This window comes from Lithobates pipiens, unplaced genomic scaffold (assembly GCF_037356315.1).
Source record: "Lithobates pipiens isolate NorthernLeopardFrog02 unplaced genomic scaffold, aLitPip1_a1.2 Scaffold_18, whole genome shotgun sequence".
NCBI lineage: Eukaryota > Metazoa > Chordata > Amphibia > Anura > Ranidae > Lithobates > Lithobates pipiens.
This window is the reverse complement of record NW_027507758.1, coordinates 589279980-589302201: the sequence shown is the minus strand read 5'-3', so window position 1 is coordinate 589302201 and position 22222 is coordinate 589279980. Positions and strand designations below refer to the sequence as shown.

Genomic DNA, 22222 nt, shown 5'->3' with positions numbered 1-22222 from the left:
ACGATTATTTTCATAATCGATTAATCTGCCGATTATTTTTTCGATTAATCGATTAATCGGATAAAAAAAAAGGGGGGGGAGAAATTATATACAAAGGAAGAGGACGGGGGGTGTGCGGGGGCAGAAGAAGAGGACGGGGGTGTGCGGGGGCAGAGGAAGAGGACGGGGGTGTGCGGGGGCAGAGGAAGAGGACGGGGGTGTGCGGGGGCAGAGGAAGAGGACGGGGGTGTGCGGGGGCAGAGGAAGAGGACGGGGGGTGTGCGGGGGCAGAAGAAGAGGACGGGGGGTGTGCGGGGGCAGAAGAAGAGGACGGGGGGTGTGCGGGGGCAGAAGAAGAGGACAGGGGGTGTGCGGGGGCAGAAGAAGAGGACGGGGGGTGTGCGGGGGCAGAAGAAGAGGACGGGGGGTGTGCGGGGGCAGAAGAAGAGGACGGGGGTGTGCGGGGGCAGAGGAAGAGGACGGGGGTGTGCGGGGGCAGAAGAAGAGGACGGGGGTGTGCGGGGGCAGAGGAAGAGGACGGGGGTGTGCGGGGGCAGAAGAAGAGGACGGGGGGTGTGCGGGGGCAGAAGAGGACGGGGGGTGTGCGGGGGCAGAGGAAGAGGACGGGGGGTGTGCGGGGGCATTGGAAGAGGACGGGGGATGTGCGGGGGCATTGGAAGAGGACGGGGGATGTGCGGGGGCATTAGAGGAGGACGGGGGATGTGCGGGGGCAGAAGAACTCTGTGACTCACTCCTCCACAGTTCATTCACTTGGGCCGACAGGCTGAACGCCGCGCTGGGGGTGACGTCAGCACGCAGCTCCCCGCCGCCGGGTGTACCAAGATGGCCGCCAGCTCCGAAGCTAGGCCGAAGCCGCGGTCTTTCCTAAGGCCGCGGCCCGCTCCGCGGATCACATGGTGCGGACCAAATAAGCGATAATGAAAATCGTTGACAACGATTTTCATTATCGATTATTATGGATAATATCGATTAATCGTTTCAGCCCTAGTTGTGTCCAATGACTAAATGGCTGCCGTGGGGGAGGGGGGGAGATGTGTGGTGCAGGGGATGTGTCCAATGACTAAATGGCTGGCATGGGGGGAGGGGGAGATGTGTGGTGCAGAGGATGTGTCCAATGACTAAATGGCTGCCGTTGGGGGAGGGGGAGATGTGTGGTGGAGGGGATGTGTCCAATGACAAAATGGCTGCCGTGGGGGGAGGGGGAGATGTGTGGTGGAGGGGATGTGTCCAATGACAAAATGGCTGCCGTAGGGGGAGGGGGAGATGTGTGGTGGAGGGGATGTGTCCAATGACAAAATGGCTGCCGTAGGGGGAGGGGGAGATGTGTGGTGGAGGGGATGTGTCCAATGACAAAATGGCTGCCGTAGGGGGAGGGGGAGATGTGTGGTGGAGGGGATGTGTCCAATGACAAAATGGCTGCCGTAGGGGGAGGGGGAGATGTGTGGTGGAGGGGATGTGTCCAATGACAAAATGGCTGCCGTGGGGGGAGGGGGAGATGTGTGGTGGAGGGGATGTGTCCAATGACAAAATGGCTGCCGTGGGGGGAGGGGGAGATGTGTGGTGGAGGGGATGTGTCCAATGACTAAATGGCTGCCGTGGGGGGAGGGGGAGATGTGTGGTGGGGGGATGTGTATTGCAAAAAATGTCTGTAATGGGGGAGGGGGTAGATGTTTAGTGGAGATGTGTATTACACAAAATGGGGGGGGGGGGGGGGGTTAGAGTACACCACACAACTTTTGAAGAAAACTTTTGAACTGCTTACACATGTACAGTGTGCAACAATCCATCCATCCATTATCCAATACAAGGCGTGTGCAACGATACATCCATCAATACATTATGCAATACAAGGCGTGTGCAACGATACATACATACATACATACATTACCCAATACAAGGCGTGTGCAACGATACATACATCCATACATTATCCAATACAAGGCGTGTGCAACGATACATACATCCATACATTATCCAATACAAGGCGTGTGCAACGATACATACATCCATACATTACCCAATACAAGGCGTGTGCAACGATACATACATCCATACATTACCCAATACAAGGCGTGTGCAACGATACATACATCCATACATTATCCAATACAAGGCGTGTGCAACGATACATACATCCATACATTATCCAATACAAGGCGTGTGCAACGATACATACATCCATACATTACCCAATACAAGGCGTGTGCAACGATACATACATCCATACATTACCCAATACAAGGCGTGTGCAACGATACATACATCCATACATTATCCAATACAAGGCGTGTGCAACGATACATCCATCAATACATTATCCAATACAAGGCGTGTGCAACGATACATACATCCATACATTATCCAATACAAGGCGTGTGCAACGATACATACATCCATACATTACCCAATACAAGGCGTGTGCAACGATACATACATCCATACATTATCCAATACAAGGCGTGTGCAACGATACATACATCCATACATTATCCAATACAAGGCGTGTGCAACGATACATACATACATACATTATCCAATACAAGGCGTGTGCAACGATACATACATCCATACATTATCCAATACAAGGCGTGTGCTACAATACATTACATCCATCCACTATCCATCTATCCAATACATGCCGTGTGCACAGACAGCCCAGAAGAGGAATCATATATAAGAATACTTACAAAAGTGTTGAAATAAGAGGGTTCTGCTATCAATCAACAACAAAACTTCAAAATTCCGCACTGAAAGTGTGGCTAATTCTTTGTGTTTGCTATTTAAATATGTGCACAAAAAACGCCCATAAACATTACTAAGCACACCCTTCACTTGAAAAAGCCGCCCATTTTTCAAATCCCCCCCCTCCAACATGGCAAACACCAGCCCATAAAGATTTATGTAATCCAGCCTTCTACTCAGTAAGCACACGCCCTCCTGCATTCAATACAGCCGCCCATTTAAATTATCAACCCCCTCCAGCGTCGGGAGCGAGCACGAGAATGTGAGACATGAAATAACTATTGCGCAAGCGCCGCTTTCTGCTGTGTTCGGAGACTTTCGGTCTCTCCTTTACAAGCTGGCGGCGCATGCGCTGTGAAGGTCGGACGCATCTGGATAGGCGGACTATATGTGCCAGAACACCGGTGCCCGTTGTGTGTATGTTGTATGGAGGGACTCCTCTGTAGTGCGGTTATTATGATGGAGATAATGAGCTGTCCCTGTGTGGAGCGCTCTGACCTGTGTCCTTGGAATCATGGAGAGACTTCTGTGTTCTGAGATATATATATATATATATATATATATATATATATATATATATATAAAATGGTGTCCTATGAGGTCCCTCCACCCTGATTGATTTATGTATATATCTCATAAAACACCATAGCCCGCCCCCCCCCCGTTATTTATAATGGTGTGTGTATATATATATATATATATATCTACACACACACTGTATCTAACAAAAAATGGGTATACCTACAATACATGTATAGAGCCACAATAGGTCCTTTTATACTCCTACATACATGTATAGTGCTATGACAGGTCCTCTTTATACTCTTATATACACGTATAGAGCCATGACCGGTCCTTTTACACTCCTATATACACGTATAGAGCCATGACCGGTCTTTTTACAGTCCTATATACATGTATAGAGCTACAACAGGTCCTTTTACAGTCCTATATACATATATAAAGCCACGACAGGTCCTCTTTATACTCCTATATACATGTATAGAGCCATGACCGGTCCTTTTACAGTCCTATATACATGTATAGAGCTACAACAGGTCCTCTTTATACTCTTATGTTCATGTACAGAGCCATGACAGGTAGTGATGGACGAACTTCCGACGGGACGTTTCGCGAACGCGAAACGCGAACGGGCACAAACGTTCGCGAAAACGACCGTTCGCCGCGGGCTCCATTGACTTCAATGGGAGGCGAATTTCGCAAACCTTTAGGTCGAATTTGCGGCCACGTGGTAATTATTAGGGGGTAGCACGTAGTCCCACCACCTGGACAATAGCATAATACATGTATGAGGTGAATTTGGGATCGATAACTACAAGCATTTTTTTTTTATTTGGGAAATTGTTCTGACAATTCAGGACTATGGAGCTAATGAAGGCAATGGAGGAGAGGGAAGGTCAGGGACCAGGGTAGGCAAACAAGAGGGTGCAGGAGATACAGAGCACTGACAGCAGCACCGTAATACAGAGCACTGACATCAGCACCGTGACATACAGCGCTGACAGCAGCTCCGTGACATACAGCGCTGACAGCAGCTCCGTGACATACAGCGCTGACAGCAGCTCCGTGACATACAGCGCTGACAGCAGCTCCGTGACATACAGCGCTGACAGCAGCTCCGTGACATACAGCACTGACAGCAGCTCCGTGACATACAGCGCTGACAGCAGCTCCGTGACATACAGCGCTGACAGCAGCACCGTGACATACAGCGCTGACAGCAGCTCCGTGACATACAGCGCTGACAGCAGCTCCGTGACATACAGCGCTGACAGCAGCTCCGTGACATACAGCGCTGACAGCAGCTCCGTGACATACAGCGCTGACAGCAGCTCCGTGACATACAGCGCTGACAGCAGCTCCGTGACATACAGCGCTGACAGCAGCTCCGTGACATACAGCGCTGACAGCAGCACCGTGACATACAGCGCTGACAGCAGCTCCGTGACATACAGCGCTGACAGCAGCTCCGTGACATACAGCGCTGACAGCAGCACCGTGACATACAGCGCTGACAGCAGCTCCGTGACATACAGCGCTGACAGCAGCTCCGTGACATACAGCGCTGACAGCAGCTCCGTGACATACAGCACTGACAGCAGCTCCGTGACATACAGCGCTGACAGCAGCTCCGTGACATACAGCGCTGACAGCAGCACCGTGACATACAGCGCTGACAGCAGCTCCGTGACATACAGCGCTGACAGCAGCTCCGTGACATACAGCGCTGACAGCAGCTCCGTGACATACAGCACTGACAGCAGCTCCGTGACATACAGCGCTGACAGCAGCTCCGTGACATACAGCGCTGACAGCAGCACCGTGACATACAGCGCTGACAGCAGCTCCGTGACATACAGCGCTGACAGCAGCTCCGTGACATACAGCGCTGACAGCAGCTCCGTGACATACAGCGCTGACAGCAGCTCCGTGACATACAGCGCTGACAGCAGCTCCGTGACATACAGCGCTGACAGCAGCTCCGTGACATACAGCGCTGACAGCAGCTCCGTGACATACAGCGCTGACAGCAGCACCGTAAGCAGCCCCAGGAGGAAGTCAGCACAGCACAGGGATGGTGTGATCCCCTCATAATAAGAACCCCCAGGAGGAAGTCAGCACAGCACAGGGATGGTGTGATCCCCTCATAATAAGAACCCCCAGGAGGAAGTCAGCACAGCACAGGGATGGTGGGAGCCCCTCATAATAAGAACACCCAGGAGGAAGTCAGCACAGCACAGGGATGGTGGGAACCCCTCATAATAAGCAGCCCCAGTAGAAATATGACACCGCTCAACCTCTTCAAAGAGGAGGGTAGGGGCATATAGTACGGTGTGCTTTTTTGGGTCAGGGAAGTGAGCCAAATGAATTAAGAAGGTCTGTGTGCTTGATTCCAAAAATTGTTTATAGACATATACATGGTCTACTGATCACATGTGTTGAATTCCTCCGAGATCCATGCCTCATTCATTTTTAGAAATGTGAGGTAGTTAACACTGTGGTGAGCTAGGCGAGTACGCTTATCGGTCACAATCCCCCCTGCTGCGCTGAACGTCCTTTCGGACAGGACACTGGATGAGGGGCAAGCCAACAGTTCGATTGCAAATTGGGCAAGCTCTGGCCAGAGGTCAAGCCTGCCCACCCAGTAGTCTAGGGGTTCATCACTCCTCAGAGCGTCCACATCGGCCGTTAACCCAATGTAGTCGGACACCTGACGGTCTAGGCGTTCCCTGATGCTGGATCCGGATGACACCTGTCGATGGGTCGGCTGAAAGAATGACCTCATATCCGAAGTCACCAACACATCTTCAAACCGGCCTCTTCTTGCAGGCGCTGTTGGATTGGTACCCGCAAATCCTTCTCTGGGAGTGGGAATTGCTCCTCTGCCAGCGCACGCAAAAGCAGAATGCAGCATTTCTCGAAGCAAGGCCTGGAAGTGCTGCATTCTGACAGCCCTCTGCGACGGCGGTAACATTTCCGCCATTTTGTGTTTGTACCGGGGGTCTAAGTACGTTGCCACCCAGTACTGGTCCTTGACCCTCATGCTTTTTATACGGGGGTCCCTATTAAAACACTGGAGCATGAAGGCCCCCATTTGCACTAAAGTGGAAGCGGTGTGGTGGCCTGGCTCCTGCTCATCATCCAGGATAATGTCGTCCTCTTCATTCTCCTCTCCCCATCCTCGCACAACAGGGATCCCAGAAAGGTTTAAAGCATGCTCTTCTTGCTCCTGCTCATCCGCCCCGGCACCATCCTCCTCTGACTCCTCATCAGACTCCTGTTGTTGACTTGTCTCAGATAGAGTAGCCCCCCCTGGGAATTCATCCAGCATTGCGACTTCCTCATCTTCCCGCTCCTGCTCCTCCACAGCCTGATCAATGACACGACGCAATGCACGCTCCAGAAAGAAGGCATAAGGTACCATGTCACTGATGGCGCCATGGCTGCGACTGACCAGTTTGGTGATCTCCTCAAATGGCCGCAGAAGTCTGCATGTGTCGCGCATGAGCAGCCACTGGCGCGGTGAAAAAAAACCCAGCTCCCCAGAACCGTTTCTTTCGCAGAGTTCATACAGGTAGACGTTAACTGCACGTTTCTGCTGGAGCAGCCTATCAAGCATATAGAAGGTTGAGTTCCATCGCGTCGGGCAATCGCAAATAAGACGTCTGACCGGCAGATGGTGTCGCCGCTGAATGTCAGCAAGGCGAGCCATGGCCGTGTAAGATCTTCTGAAATGGGCCGAGATTTTCCTTGCCTGCCGCAAGATGTCCTGGACCCCAGGGTATTTGACAAGGAATCGCTGCACGACCAAGTTTAAGACGTGTGCCATGCACGGCACGTGCGTGATTTTGCCCTGTTTCAATGCGCTAAGCAGATTGGCACCGTTGTCACACACCACTTTACCAACTGTCAAATTGAGCGGTGTTAGCCACTCATCTGCCTGTGAACGCAAAGCTGAAAGGAGTGCCGGGCCAGTGTGGCTCTTTGCTTCCAGGCACAACAGACGCAGCACGGCATGGCAACGTCTCACCTGGCATGTGGAATAGGTTCTGGGGAGCTTGGGCGGTGCAGTGGAAGAGACGCTAGCAGCGGAAAAGGAGGAGGCAGCTGAGGAGGAGAGGGAGGAGGATGGAGTAGGAGGAGGAGAAGAAGAGTCAGGCCTGCATGCAATCCGTGGCGGTAAAACCAAATCTACACGGGTGCCACGGGTTACATGCTTGACGGCCGTCAGAAGGTTCACCCAGTGGGCAGTAAAACTGATATACCTTCCCTGCCCGTGTTTGCTAGACCACGTGTCTGTGGTCAGATGTATCTTGGCACCGACACTGTGTGCCAGAGATACATTCACTTGCCGCTGAACATGGCCATATAGCTCTGGGATGCCCTTCTCTGAGAAATACTTCCTTCCTGGGACCTTCCATTGTGGTGTTCCAATGGCCACAAATTTGCGAAAGGCCTCCGAGTCCACCAGTTTATATGGCAGTAGTTGGCGGGCTATGAGTTCTGACAAGCCAGCCGCCAACCGTTGGGCAAGAGGGTTATCCGGCGTCATCATTTTTTTACGCTCAAACATTAGGCCCACGGAAGCCTGCCTTTTTGCAGAAAAATGTGAGCTTGGCGTGATGGAAGGTGGAGTGGAGGACAATTGTGAGGAGAGAGGAGAAGGAGAAGTAGAAGACGAGGCTGGACGGTGAGAGCCTGCAGTGTGGCTTTGTGTGTTCCGTTGCTCCCACTGGGCTCGGTGATGGCTGCTCATGTGCCTTCTTAAGGCGGTCGTCCCTAGGTGAGTATTGGGCTTACCGCGACTAACGCGTTGACTGCAAAGATTGCAGATGGCAACGCTATTGTCAGCAGCGGACACGTTAAAAAAAGCCCACACTGCGGAGCCATGTGCCGGTGTCCTGGGAGCGCCAGATGTGACCGTACATGGTCGATGACTCGCTCCTGATACATTTGCAGTCTGCTTTGTCCCTGCTGTGCAATGTAAGTCATTGCTGCTTCTCCTCCCTATCTGCTGGTCCATATCTCCCTCTGAACTCCCCTCCTCTTCCTCTCTTGTGGGCACCCACGTGACATCACTAGACACGTCATCATCAACGTCACCTTCCCCACCGCTATAAGTAGAGTAGGCAGCAACACCGGGGACCAACCTCCTCCTTGGGCTGATCTGGGTACTGGCGTCAGACTGCTGAGTAGCGCTTGTTGCTGCCTCCTCTTCCTGATCCAATACCAAGAGTGGCTGCGCATCAGAAATGTCCTCTTGATATGGATCGGAAAATAATTCCAGTGACTCAAGCGGAAGGTATGTGGTGGTGGTGGTGGTGGTCGTGTTGTTGGTGGTAGTGTCTTTGGGGGTGCACATAGCAGAGAGTGAAGAAGAGGGTGCAGATCGAGAGGATGAGGAGGGTGCAGAAGAATAAGGCTGAGTGAGCCACTCAACCAAGTCTGGTGCGTCCTTTAAAGTAATTGAACGCACCTTCTGCAACTTCCCACTTTGGCTCAAGGCTGTTGCTCCTGCCCTACCCCTACCACCCCTGCGGAAGGGCCTGCCTCTTCCTCTGCCTGTCATTTTTTAAATCACCCTGTGACAAAACTCTTAGTCCCTATACCGCTGAAGGACTGCTGCAGTATAGGGCAGCGGTCAGCAGTAGTGCACGTCAACCCTATGTATTGTGGACCGATAGCGGTCCTTACAGAACAGCAGACTGTACTGCACTCAGGCCTATGTACCGTAGCACCCTATACCAAGTTACCAGTCCTTATAAAAACTTTTGTGGACCAAGCAGGTTGTGTGTTAGTGATTAGCAGACTGTACGTCAGTCCCTATACCAATGAAGGACTGCTGCAGTATAGGGCAGCGGTCAGCAGTAGTGCACGGCAACCCTATGTATTGTGGACCGATAGCGGTCCTTACAGAACAGCAGACTGTAACGCACTCAGGCCTATGTACCGTAGCACCCTATACCAAGTTACCAGTCCTTATAAGAACTTTTGTGGACCAAGCAGGTTGTGTGTTAGTGATTAGCAGACTGTACGTCAGTCCCTATACCAATGAAGGACTGCTGCAGTATAGGGCAGCGGTCAGCAGTAGTGCACGGCAACCCTATGTATTGTGGACCGATAGCGGTCCTTACAGAACAGCAGACTGTAACGCACTCAGGCCTATGTACCGTAGCACCCTATACCAAGTTACCAGTCCTTATAAGAACTTTTGTGGACCAAGCAGGTTGTGTGTTAGTGATTAGCAGACTGTACGTCAGTCCCTATACCAATGAAGGACTGCTGCAGTATAGGGCAGCGGTCAGCAGTAGTGCACGGCAACCCTATGTATTGTGGACCGATAGCGGTCCTTACAGAACAGCAGACTGTACTGCACTCAGGCCTATGTACCGTAGCACCCTATACCAAGTTACCAGTCCTTATAAGAACTTTTGTGGACCAAGCAGGTTGTGTGTTAGTGATTAGCAGACTGTGCGTCAGTCCCTATACCAATGAAGGACTGCTGCAGTATAGGGCAGCGGTCAGCAGTAGTGCACGGCAACCCTATGTATTGTGGACCGATAGCGGTCCTTACAGAACAGCAGACTGTACTGCACTCAGGCCTATGTACCGTAGCACCCTATACCAAGTTACCAGTCCTTATAAGAACTTTTGTGGACCAAGCAGGTTGTGTGTTAGTGTTTAGCAGACTGTGCGTCAGTCCCTATACCGCTGAAGGACTGCTGCAGTATAGGGCAGCGGTCAGCAGTAGTGCACGGCAACCCTATGTATTGTGGACCGATAGCGGTCCTTACAGAACAGCAGACTGTAACGCACTCAGGCCTATGTACCGTAGCACCCTATACCAAGTTACCAGTCCTTATAAGAACTTTTGTGGACCAAGCAGGTTGTGTGTTAGTGATTAGCAGACTGTACGTCAGTCCCTATACCAATGAAGGACTGCTGCAGTATAGGGCAGCGGTCAGCAGTAGTGCACGGCAACCCTATGTATTGTGGACCGATAGCGGTCCTTACAGAACAGCAGACTGTACTGCACTCAGGCCTATGTACCGTAGCACCCTATACCAAGTTACCAGTCCTTATAAGAACTTTTGTGGACCAAGCAGGTTGTGTGTTAGTGTTTAGCAGACTGTGCGTCAGTCCCTATACCGCTGAAGGACTGCTGCAGTATAGGGCAGCGGTCAGCAGTAGTGCACGGCAACCCTATGTATTGTGGACCGATAGCGGTCCTTACAGAACAGCAGACTGTAACGCACTCAGGCCTATGTACCGTAGCACCCTATACCAAGTTACCAGTCCTTATAAGAACTTTTGTGGACCAAGCAGGTTGTGTGTTAGTGATTAGCAGACTGTACGTCAGTCCCTATACCAATGAAGGACTGCTGCAGTATAGGGCAGCGGTCAGCAGTAGTGCACGGCAACCCTATGTATTGTGGACCGATAGCGGTCCTTACAGAACAGCAGACTGTACTGCACTCAGGCCTATGTACCGTAGCACCCTATACCAAGTTACCAGTCCTTATAAGAACTTTTGTGGACCAAGCAGGTTGTGTGTTAGTGATTAGCAGACTGTACGTCAGTCCCTATACCAATGAAGGACTGCTGCAGTATAGGGCAGCGGTCAGCAGTAGTGCACGGCAACCCTATGTATTGTGGACCGATAGCGGTCCTTACAGAACAGCAGACTGTAACGCACTCAGGCCTATGTACCGTAGCACCCTATACCAAGTTACCAGTCCTTATAAGAACTTTTGTGGACCAAGCAGGTTGTGTGTTAGTGTTTAGCAGACTGTGCGTCAGTCCCTATACCGCTGAAGGACTGCTGCAGTATAGGGCAGCGGTCAGCAGTAGTGCACGGCAACCCTATGTATTGTGGACCGATAGCGGTCCTTACAGAACAGCAGACTGTAACGCACTCAGGCCTATGTACCGTAGCACCCTATACCAAGTTACCAGTCCTTATAAGAACTTTTGTGGACCAAGCAGGTTGTGTGTTAGTGATTAGCAGACTGTACGTCAGTCCCTATACCAATGAAGGACTGCTGCAGTATAGGGCAGCGGTCAGCAGTAGTGCACGGCAACCCTATGTATTGTGGACCGATAGCGGTCCTTACAGAACAGCAGACTGTAACGCACTCAGGCCTATGTACCGTAGCACCCTATACCAAGTTACCAGTCCTTATAAGAACTTTTGTGGACCAAGCAGGTTGTGTGTTAGTGTTTAGCAGACTGTGCGTCAGTCCCTATACCGCTGAAGGACTGCTGCAGTATAGGGCAGCGGTCAGCAGTAGTGCACGGCAACCCTATGTATTGTGGACCGATAGCGGTCCTTACAGAACAGCAGACTGTACTGCACTCAGGCCTATGTACCGTAGCACCCTATACCAAGTTACCAGTCCTTATAAGAACTTTTGTGGACCAAGCAGGTTGTGTGTTAGTGATTAGCAGACTGTACGTCAGTCCCTATACCAATGAAGGACTGCTGCAGTATAGGGCAGCGGTCAGCAGTAGTGCACGGCAACCCTATGTATTGTGGACCGATAGCGGTCCTTACAGAACAGCAGACTGTAACGCACTCAGGCCTATGTACCGTAGCACCCTATACCAAGTTACCAGTCCTTATAAGAACTTTTGTGGACCAAGCAGGTTGTGTGTTAGTGTTTAGCAGACTGTGCGTCAGTCCCTATACCGCTGAAGGACTGCTGCAGTATAGGGCAGCGGTCAGCAGTAGTGCACGGCAACCCTATGTATTGTGGACCGATAGCGGTCCTTACAGAACAGCAGACTGTAACGCACTCAGGCCTATGTACCGTAGCACCCTATACCAAGTTACCAGTCCTTATAAGAACTTTTGTGGACCAAGCAGGTTGTGTGTTAGTGATTAGCAGACTGTACGTCAGTCCCTATACCAATGAAGGACTGCTGCAGTATAGGGCAGCGGTCAGCAGTAGTGCACGGCAACCCTATGTATTGTGGACCGATAGCGGTCCTTACAGAACAGCAGACTGTAACGCACTCAGGCCTATGTACCGTAGCACCCTATACCAAGTTACCAGTCCTTATAAGAACTTTTGTGGACCAAGCAGGTTGTGTGTTAGTGATTAGCAGACTGTACGTCAGTCCCTATACCAATGAAGGACTGCTGCAGTATAGGGCAGCGGTCAGCAGTAGTGCACGGCAACCCTATGTATTGTGGACCGATAGCGGTCCTTACAGAACAGCAGACTGTAACGCACTCAGGCCTATGTACCGTAGCACCCTATACCAAGTTACCAGTCCTTATAAGAACTTTTGTGGACCAAGCAGGTTGTGTGTTAGTGTTTAGCAGACTGTGCGTCAGTCCCTATACCGCTGAAGGACTGCTGCAGTATAGGGCAGCGGTCAGCAGTAGTGCACGTCAACCCTATGTATTGTGGACCGATAGCGGTCCTTACAGAACAGCAGACTGTAACGCACTCAGGCCTATGTACCGTAGCACCCTATACCAAGTTACCAGTCCTTATAAGAACTTTTGTGGACCAAGCAGGTTGTGTATTAGTGTTTAGCAGACTGTGCGTCAGTCCCTATACCGCTGAAGGACTGCTGCAGTATAGGGCAGCGGTCAGCAGTAGTGCACGGCAACCCTATCTATTGTGGACCGATAGCGGTCCTTGCAGAACAGCAGACTGTACCGCACCCAAGCCTATGTACCGTAGCACCCTAGACAGACCAAGTTACCAGTCCTTATAAGAACTTTTGTGGAACAAGTGAGTTGTGAATGATTAGCAGACTGCAGCAGAAGGGCAGCAGTCAAGTATAATATTCTTTCTATATTTGGAAGAAAGAATATTATACGTGTACAAGCCTATTACCGTACCACTGATACCAGTCCTGAAAAGAACCTTTGTGGAACTAATAGTAACAGCAAGTCTTTAAAATTATCCTCACTGCCTGACACACTGCTTCCTGCCTGTCCCTATACAAATTGGCAAAAAAGAGTAGGCTGGAACGATTAGCTGGAACAGCTCTTTTGTGGACCTGATAGTAACAGCTAATGATGATGATGATGATGATGATGAAGAAAGACTAATCTGGCTGAGCTGTCCCTAAAATAGCAGCATACAGCGCTCTGTCCCTTTATCTAAACTGACAAAAGAAACTCAGGCTGCTGACCTAACACCTATACCAGTCCTGAAAAGAACTTTTGTGTACCAAATAGCTAGCGTTTTCTCTGTCCCTACTCCACACAGGATCCTTTCCCTACAGTGACAGAAGAAAGAATGTAAAATGGCCACCGGATCGGGTGTATTTATAGGTTAGGGGGAATGTCCAAGTGTCCATGAGCTGTCATGTCTCAATTGGTTGTCCTGTAACACATGATAAACGTGTCACGAAAGGTTAAAGTTCTTGTATACATTAAACACGTAAGTCCGCCGGGGCGAACGACGGAAAAAGGCGTTCGAACCCGCGGACGGCGAAAGTCGGAAATTCGCCGCGAAACGACCGCCGGGCGAACCGTTCGGCCATCACTAATGACAGGTCCTTTTATACTCCAGTATACATTTATAGAGCCATGACCAGTCCTTTTACAGTCCTATATACATGTATAGAGCCATCACTGGTTCTCTTTATACTCTTATATACATGTATAGAGACATGACCGGCCCTTTTATTCTTATTTATACATGTATAGAGCCATGACAGGTCCTTTTAAACTCCTATATACATGTATAGAGCCATGACCGGTCCTTTTTACAGTCCTATATACATGTATAGAGCCATCACCGGTTCTCTTTATACTCTTATATACATGTATAGAGACATGACCGGCCCTTTTATTCTTATATATACATGTATAGAGCCATGACAGGTCCTTTTACAGTCCTATATACATGTATAGAGTCACGACAGGTCCTCTTTGTACTCTTATATACATGTATAGAGACATGACTGGTCCTTTTATTCTTATATATACATGTATAGAGCCATGACAGGTCCTTTTAAACTCCTATATACATGTATAGAGCCATGACAGGTCCTTTTAAACTCCTATATACATGTATAGAGCCATGACCGGTCCTTTTACAGTCCTATATACATGTATAGAGCTACAGCAGGTCCTCTTTATACTCTTATATTTATGTATAGAGCCATGACAGGTCCTTTTATACTCCCGTATACATGTATAGAGCCATGGCCAGTCATTTTACAGTCCTATATACACATATAGAGCCATGACCGGTCCTTTTACAGTCCTATATACATGTGTAGAGCCATGACCGGTTCTCTTTATACTCTTATATACATGTATAGAGACATGACCGGTCCTTTTATTCTTATATATACATGTATAGAGCCATGACAGGTCCTTTTACAGTCCTATATATACATGTATAGAGTCACGACAGGTCCTCTTTATACTCTTATATACATGTATAGAGCCATGACGGGTCCTTTTATACTCCTATATGCATGTATAGAGCCATGACCGGTCCTTTTATACTCTTGTATACATGTATAGAGCCATGACCAGTCCTTTTACAGTCCTATATACACATATAGAGCCATAACCGTTCCTTTTACAGTCCTATATACATGTATAGAGCTACAACAGGTCCTTTTACAGTCCTATATACACGTATAGAGCCATGACCAGTCCTTTTACAGTCCTATATACACATATAGAGCCATGACCGTTCCTTTTACAGTCCTATATACACGTATAGAGCTACGACAGGTCCTTTTACAGTCCTATATACATGTATAGAGCCACAACAGGTCCTCTTTATGTTCTTATATACATGTATAGAGACATGACTGGTCCTTTTATTCTTCTATATACTTGTATAGAGCCACGACAGGTCCTCTTTATATTCCTACATACATGTATAGAGCCACGATAGGTCCTTTTACAGTCCTATATACATGTATAGAGCCACGACCGGTCCTCTTTATACTCTTATATACATGTATAGAGCCATGACAAGGTCCTCTTTATATACTCTTACATACATGTATAGAGCCATGACAGGTCCTTTTACAGTCATATATACATGTATAGAGCCATGACCAGTCTTTTTATACTCCTGTATACATGTATAGAGCCATGACAGGTCCTCTTTATATTTCTATATACATGTATAGAGCCATAACAGGTCCTCTTTATACTTCTATATACAGTATCTCACAAAAGTGAGTACACCCCTCGCATTTTTGTAAATATTTTATTACATCTTTCCATGTGACAACACTGAAGAAATGACACTTTGCTACGATGTAAAGTAGTGAGTGTACAACTTGTATAATAGTGTAACTTTGCTGTCCCCTCAAAATAACTCAACACACGGCCATTAATGTCTAAACCGCTGGCAACAAAAGTGAGTACACCCCTAAGTGAAAATGTCTAAATTGGGCCCAATTAGCCATTTTCCTTCCCCAGTGTCATGTGACTGTTTAGTGTTACAAGGTCTAGGTGAGGGAGAACGACATTGATCCGATTGAACCAATCTGTCATATATCGTCCAACCTCGGCGGTAGGAAGGTAAAGGAGGAAACTGGAATTTCTGTAGATCATACAGGATAGACCAGTGTTTGTTTTTTTATTATGTTCTAAAGCATGAATAAACAAATTACAATGATAAATAAAAACATTCTCTATCATGTCCATAAATTCATTGGTGTATTTTATAAATTTTTATTTTTTTTTACTAGTAATGGTAATCTGTGTTTTTTTATTTTTATTTTTTATCGGGACTGCGACATTATAGCGGACAGATCGGACACTTTTGACACATTTTTGGGACCATTGACATTTCTACAGCGATCAGTGCTATAAAAATGCATTGATTACTGCGTAAATGTCACTGGCAGGGAAGGGGTTAACACTAGGGGTGATCAAGGGGTTAACTGTGTTCCCTTGTGTGTGTTCTAACTGTAGGGGGGATGGGACTGACTAGAGGAGATGACAGATCATTGTTCCTAGCTAGTAGGAACACATCATCTGTCTCTCCTCACAGAACAGGGATTTGTGTGTTTATACACACACACACACACACACCTGTTCTACATAATCTGTCTCTCCTCACAGAACAGGGATTTGTGTGTTTATACACACACACACACACACACACACACCTGTTCTACATAATCTGTCTCTCCTCACAGAACAGGGATTTTTGTGTTTATACACACATACACACACACATCTGTTCTTACTCTCGTGCCTGCGATCGCACGTATATTAGTAAAACCTTGGATTGCGAGCATAATTTGTTCCGGAAGCATGCTTGTAATCCAAAGCACTTGTATATCAAAGTGAAATTCCCCAAAAGAAATAATGGAAGCTCAGATGATTCGTTCCACAACCATTTATTCATAAGACCTTCAGTTTATAGTCCATATAAAAAGATTATAGCAATGTGACCAGGTTGTGTATCAATAAAATGTCCATCCATAAATGGAAGAGTCCGCAAGGGGATTAGAAGAAAAATCCAGTAGGAGCTACAGAGCATAAAAGAGAATAGAGTCGCCTCTACGGCCGCCTACACACGGGCGGATTGTCTGCCCAACTAAGTTCGTCAGACAATCCGACAGACAGTCCGTTCAACTTTTGAATGAACGGACTTGACCACACACGATGAACAGACAGTCCGCTGAAAGCTTGCGCGATGACGTGTACAGAACGTACGACGGGAGTAGAAATACGACGTCCAATACACTGCAATGCAACCTTCGGCGTGTAAATCCTTTCTGAGCATGCTCCATACTTAGTCCGTCCAACTTGCCTACTCACGAGCGGACTGTCCGCTGAAACCAAGTTTGGACGGACAAAATTACGGAAATTCCGAAAGACTAAGTCCGTCAGACTGTCCGCTGAAACAGTCCGCTGAAGCCCACACACGAGCGGATTGTCCGCTGAAACGCGGTTCAGCGGACTAAGTTGGGCAGACAATCCGCCCGTGTGTACGCGGCCTACGTGTAGCAATATGGTTACATGTAACCACTTGCCGACTGGCTCACGCTGATATACGTCAGCAAAGTGGCACGGGTGCGGAAAACGATGTACCCGTACATTGCTGCGTCATCGGCGGTTAGCGTGCGTGCCACGGGAGCGTACCCACCTGTGGCCCACAATCGTGACACGGAGAGGCAGAATGGGGAGATGCCTATGTAAACAAGGCATTTCCCTGTTCTGCCTAGTAACATGACAGAGATCTACTGCTCCCAGTGATCGGAAACGGTGATCTCTGTCATGTTCTAGTGAGCCCATCCTCCCTACAGTTAGAACACGCTGAGAGAACACACTTAACCCCTCGTTCGCCCCCTAGTGTTTAACTCCTTCCCTGCCAGTGACATTTACACAGTAATCAATGCATTTTTATAGCTTTGATCACTGTATAAATGCCAATAGTCCCAAAATAGTGTTAAAAGTGTCAGATCTGTCTGCTATAATGTTGCATTCATGATAAACTCAGATCACCGCCATTAATAATAAAAAAATAATAAAAATGCCATAAATCTATCCCCTATTTTATAGACGCGATAACTTTTGCGCAAACCAACCAATATATACTCGTATTGTGATATTTTTTGGGGGGGGGAAATGTAGAAGAATACATATCGGCCTAAACTGAGGAAGAATTTATTTATTTTATTTTTTTATTTTTGGGGGGATATTTATTATAGCAAAAAGTAATAAAAAAAATAAAAAAAAAAGCTTTTTTTTTTCAAAATGTGTTCAAAATTAGTTTATAGAGCAAATAATAAAAACCGCAGTGGCGATCAAATACCACCAAAAAAAATCTCTCTTTCTTGGAAAAAAAAAGGACATCAATTTTGTTCAGGTACAACATCGCACAACCGCTCAATTGTCAGTTAAAACGACGCAGTGCCGTATTGCAAAAAAGGGCTTGTCAGGAAGGGGGGTAAATCCTTCCGGGGCTGAAGTGGTTAATAAAGGTACAATATTTAGCAACTCGCATGGTTAATGAAAAACTAATGAATTTACTGGCGCAAAAGGTTTCAACAGATTATGTGTTAGTTTGCTGCAATCAGGTATAAATGTCACTATATAAGTGGACAAATTTAACATAAAATGTGCATATAATATGGATTGCGCCAACTACCACCACAACTATTTAGTGTCATATATCACTTACACAATATTTTGTACAAAACCACATAAAGTGCCGTGCCTTCATTAAGGTCCTCACTTTGCTCTCATACCCCTATATAGAGTGCAATTAATATAAACATTGTGGAAGAAAAATCCAAACATAAAGAATATGTATCCTTATATAAATAAAAAATATAATAAAAATAAAAAAATAGAGCGAACAATTTCAGTGTCACATGAATGTCCCAAGTGAGTGATCACTCCAGTGTCACTAAATTCCTCCTATTTAAAGTGCTTCTTCTATTTATATATTTTTATGTTATTTATTTTATTTTTATATTATTTATATTTTCTCTTTATTGAAGAAGCACTTTAAATAGGAGGAATTTAGTGACACTGGAGTGATCACTCACTTGGGACATTCATGTGGCACTGAAATAGTTCGGTCTATTTTTTTTATTTTTATTATATTTTTTATTTATATAATGATACATATTCTTTGTTTGGATTTCTCATCCTCGTTGTTTATATTAATTGCACTCTATATAGGGGTATGAGAGCAAAGTGAGGAACTTAAAGGGGAGGGCCACCCTGAAAAAAAAAGACATTAAAAATTAGAAAAAAATCTAAAAAAAAAAAAATGAAAAAAAAATTTTTTTTTTACTTACCAGAAATGCCTGTTGCTAGGCACTTAATCTGCCTCTTCCTCCTCCACGGAGATCTTTCTTCTCTCCTCGTCGCGTTGTCTTCTGGGTAATGGGTCGCGCTGTGTTCTGGGAACTGTGTGTCCCAGAACACAGCGCGTCCCATTCACAAAGCGCTGCGCGACTCGCGCATGTGCAGTAGTTAACCGGCAGTGAAGCCGCAAGGCTCCACTGCCTGTTTTCCTTAGCCCGTCCGAGAGCCGAGGGACAGGTCGGCCTCGGGCGGCCGACATTGCGGGCGCCCTGGACAGGTAAGTCGGCTTATTAAGTCAGTGTTTGCAGCTGCTGACTTTAAATTTTTTTTTTTTTTTTAAACGGCCCTCCTCTTTAATTAAGGCACGACACTTTATGTGGTTTTGCACAAAATATTGTGGAAGTGATATATGACACTAAATAGTTGTGGTGGTAGTTGGCGCAATCCATATTATATGCACATTTCACATGGTTGATGATTGAAGGAGGCACATCTAAGTATGCAGTCATCTGGGGTAAAGCTGTCCACATAGACCGCCTTCCGCATCACCGGCTCTCACCGATGTCAGTCAGCAATCGTGACCGGGAAGACTACCCTGCGATGGGGCGATCTGAAAGCGAGGCTGGAAGCTCTCGTGGAGCTCAGGGTAGAAGTTGTTGGCCGTGCGGAGGATGGTCTATGTGAACGGCTTTACCCCCGATGCCTACATACTTAGATGTGCCTGTTCTATTCATCAACCATGTGAGTTGCTAAATGTTGTACCTTCATTAAATGTAACCATATTGCTACACTTAGAGGCGCCTCTGTTTTGTTTTATACCCAGTAGTGACCTGACGCTACTTGTATATCAAGACATCGCTTGTAGATCAAGTCACAATTTGTTTAAAAAATGTTCTTGTCTTGCAAAACACTCTCAAACCAAGGTTTGTGTGTGTAATATATATATATATATATATATATATATATATATATATATATATATAAAAATAATAATAATAATAAATTATATAATATAAAATCTCTATAATACACACATAGTGTCTGATAGTCTTAGTTCTCTCTCCAGCCCGCAGGAAGCAGAAATGGTCGGTGGACCCCAGGAACAGCGCCTGGACCAAGGACGACTCCAAGTTCGGGCAAAAGATGCTGGAGAAGATGGGTTGGTCCAAGGGCAAGGTGAGCGCAATATGTCAGAGGAGGCCAGATATCAAGCGTAAACTTCACCCCCCCCCCCCCCCCCATTATCCCTTTCATAGAGTTGAGATCTGTCTCTAGTCCAGCCTATTTGTTTTAAATAGCGCAGCAAAAGGTTTTCTTACTGTTGACCCCCATGTGGGACATTTCTTCTCAGTTCCTGTTTGAAGGGTGTATGTCAGAATAATGATGTGATTGCGATGCTCCTGAAAAAGGACCCAGGCTGCATTTAGAACCTTTCTTCGCTGCATGCAAAACTATATAGAAAGTCACCACGGCAGATAGGATTTGTAGAGGACGCCAACAGTCCCCCCCCTCCTTCTGCACCCATCGCCCCCCCCCTCCTTCTGCGCCCATCGCCCACCCCTGTCCTTCTGTGCCCATCGCCCCCCCCTGTCCTCCTGCGCCCATTACCCCCCCACTGTCCTTCTGCACCCATCACCCCCCCACTGTCCTTCTGCACCCATCGCCCCCCCCTGTCCTTCTGCGCCCATCGCGCCCCCCTGTCCTACTGCGCCCATCTCCCCCCCCTGTCCTTCTGCGCCCATCCCCCCCCCCTCCCGTCCTTCTGCGCCCATCGCCCCTCCCCCTGTCCTTCTGCGGCCATCGGCCTACCCGTCTTCCCCTCTGCGGCCATCGGCCTACCCGTCCTCCCCTCTGCGGCCATCGGCCTACCCGTCCTCCCCTCTGCGGCCATCGGCCTACCCGTCCTCCCCTCTGCGGCCATCGGCCTACCCGTCCTCCCCTCTGCGGCCATCGGCCTACCCGTCTTCCCCTCTGCGGCCATCGGCCTACCCGTCCTCCCCTCTGCGGCCCTCGGCCTACCCGTCCTCCCCTCTGCGCCCATCGGCCCACCCCGTCCCCTCTGCGCCCATCCGTCCCCCCGTCCCCTCTGCGCCCATCCGTCCCCCCGTCCCCTCTGCGCCCATCCGTCCCCCCATCCCCTCTCTGCCCATCGGTCCCCCCATCCCCTCTGTGCCCATCGATCCCCGGAAGTTGTTACCATGCTCTGCAGGCCTCAGTGCACTAATTAAGGACTTGCACATTTTTGTTATTCTATCAGTGTTGGTGCATTTACTAAAATTTTGCAAAAGGCGGCCTATGCCTTTTAAATTTAGAGGAGAAGGATTAGAAGTTACATCTGTGCCACAAAATAATGTACTTTGAATTGCACCATGGGGGGGTACACTGTGCAGATATGTTCCGGGAAGAGAAGGGAGGGGTGACCCCCATAGGGGAATTGTAGACACAGGTGGTAACATCTCTGGCCAGGCCGGCTGTATTATTCTGGAATACTCTAGAACTGATGATTTTACAGTCGGCTGGTGTCACTCCGGCTGTTTCCAATGACAGGATTCCTTTTGGGGTGCAGCCGTTGTCTTATCATGTGATGATTTTTTTAACCAATGCTTTAACCAGTTCTATTCAAGGGTCTCGGGGCTCAGGAATAAGGATCCACGGAGCACATCAAAGTTCAAGTGAAGAACAACACTCTGGGCCTTGGAGCTTGCAACAATTATGAGGTAATGAAGAAGTTTTGTACCAGACAAGAGCATTGGTGTCCTATAACAACAGCTAATAGTAGGTATAGAGGGCCTCATCTTGGGTGCCTAATAGATACAAAGGGCTACATATAACATTCAGCGTAGACATTGTACAGGAGATGGTCGGGGACTGCCAACATGATACAGGAGATGGTCAAAGAAAAAGGAGATAAGACTGCAGAGGCTCCTGGGTCAGAGGATGGGCACCAGGTCTCTAGGGGCCTTTACACAGCACTCTAATCAGTTGCTTTTGATGGTCATCCAGCAAGGATCCTATAGGGAGAACACTGCAGAGCCCCCCTCACAATCCTCCCTAGTGGCTCCTCTGTGAGCCTAGTATCGCTGCGGAGAATCGAGAACGTTGCTATGCTGAATAAACCTGGAAGTCCTCTGAGTATTTCTGGGTTTGTGTTTTGTGTACCTTTTATACCTACTGTCTATAGGAAGC

At 47.9% G+C, this 22222-nt stretch overlaps 1 protein-coding gene across 6 annotated transcripts in view; it reads left to right on the top strand.

The window, feature by feature from the left end:
- Nucleotides 1–22222, top strand: part of LOC143989136 (PIN2/TERF1-interacting telomerase inhibitor 1-like) — a 54653-nt gene that overhangs the window by 14766 nt on the left and 17665 nt on the right. For 2 of the 6 annotated variants that reach the window (XR_013276988.1, XR_013276986.1), the window contains exons 2-3: nucleotides 20103–20212; nucleotides 21661–21753. Coding sequence is in view for 1 of the 6 variants with exons in the window: in XM_077489167.1 (XP_077345293.1) it covers nucleotides 20103–20212 (110 nt within the window). In the remaining 5 variants the exon portion in view is untranslated. Of the gene's footprint in view, nucleotides 1–20102; nucleotides 20213–21649; nucleotides 21754–22222 lie in introns of all 6 variants that reach the window. The other 4 variants (XR_013276985.1, XR_013276984.1, XR_013276989.1 and 1 more) reach the window with 2 other exon arrangements.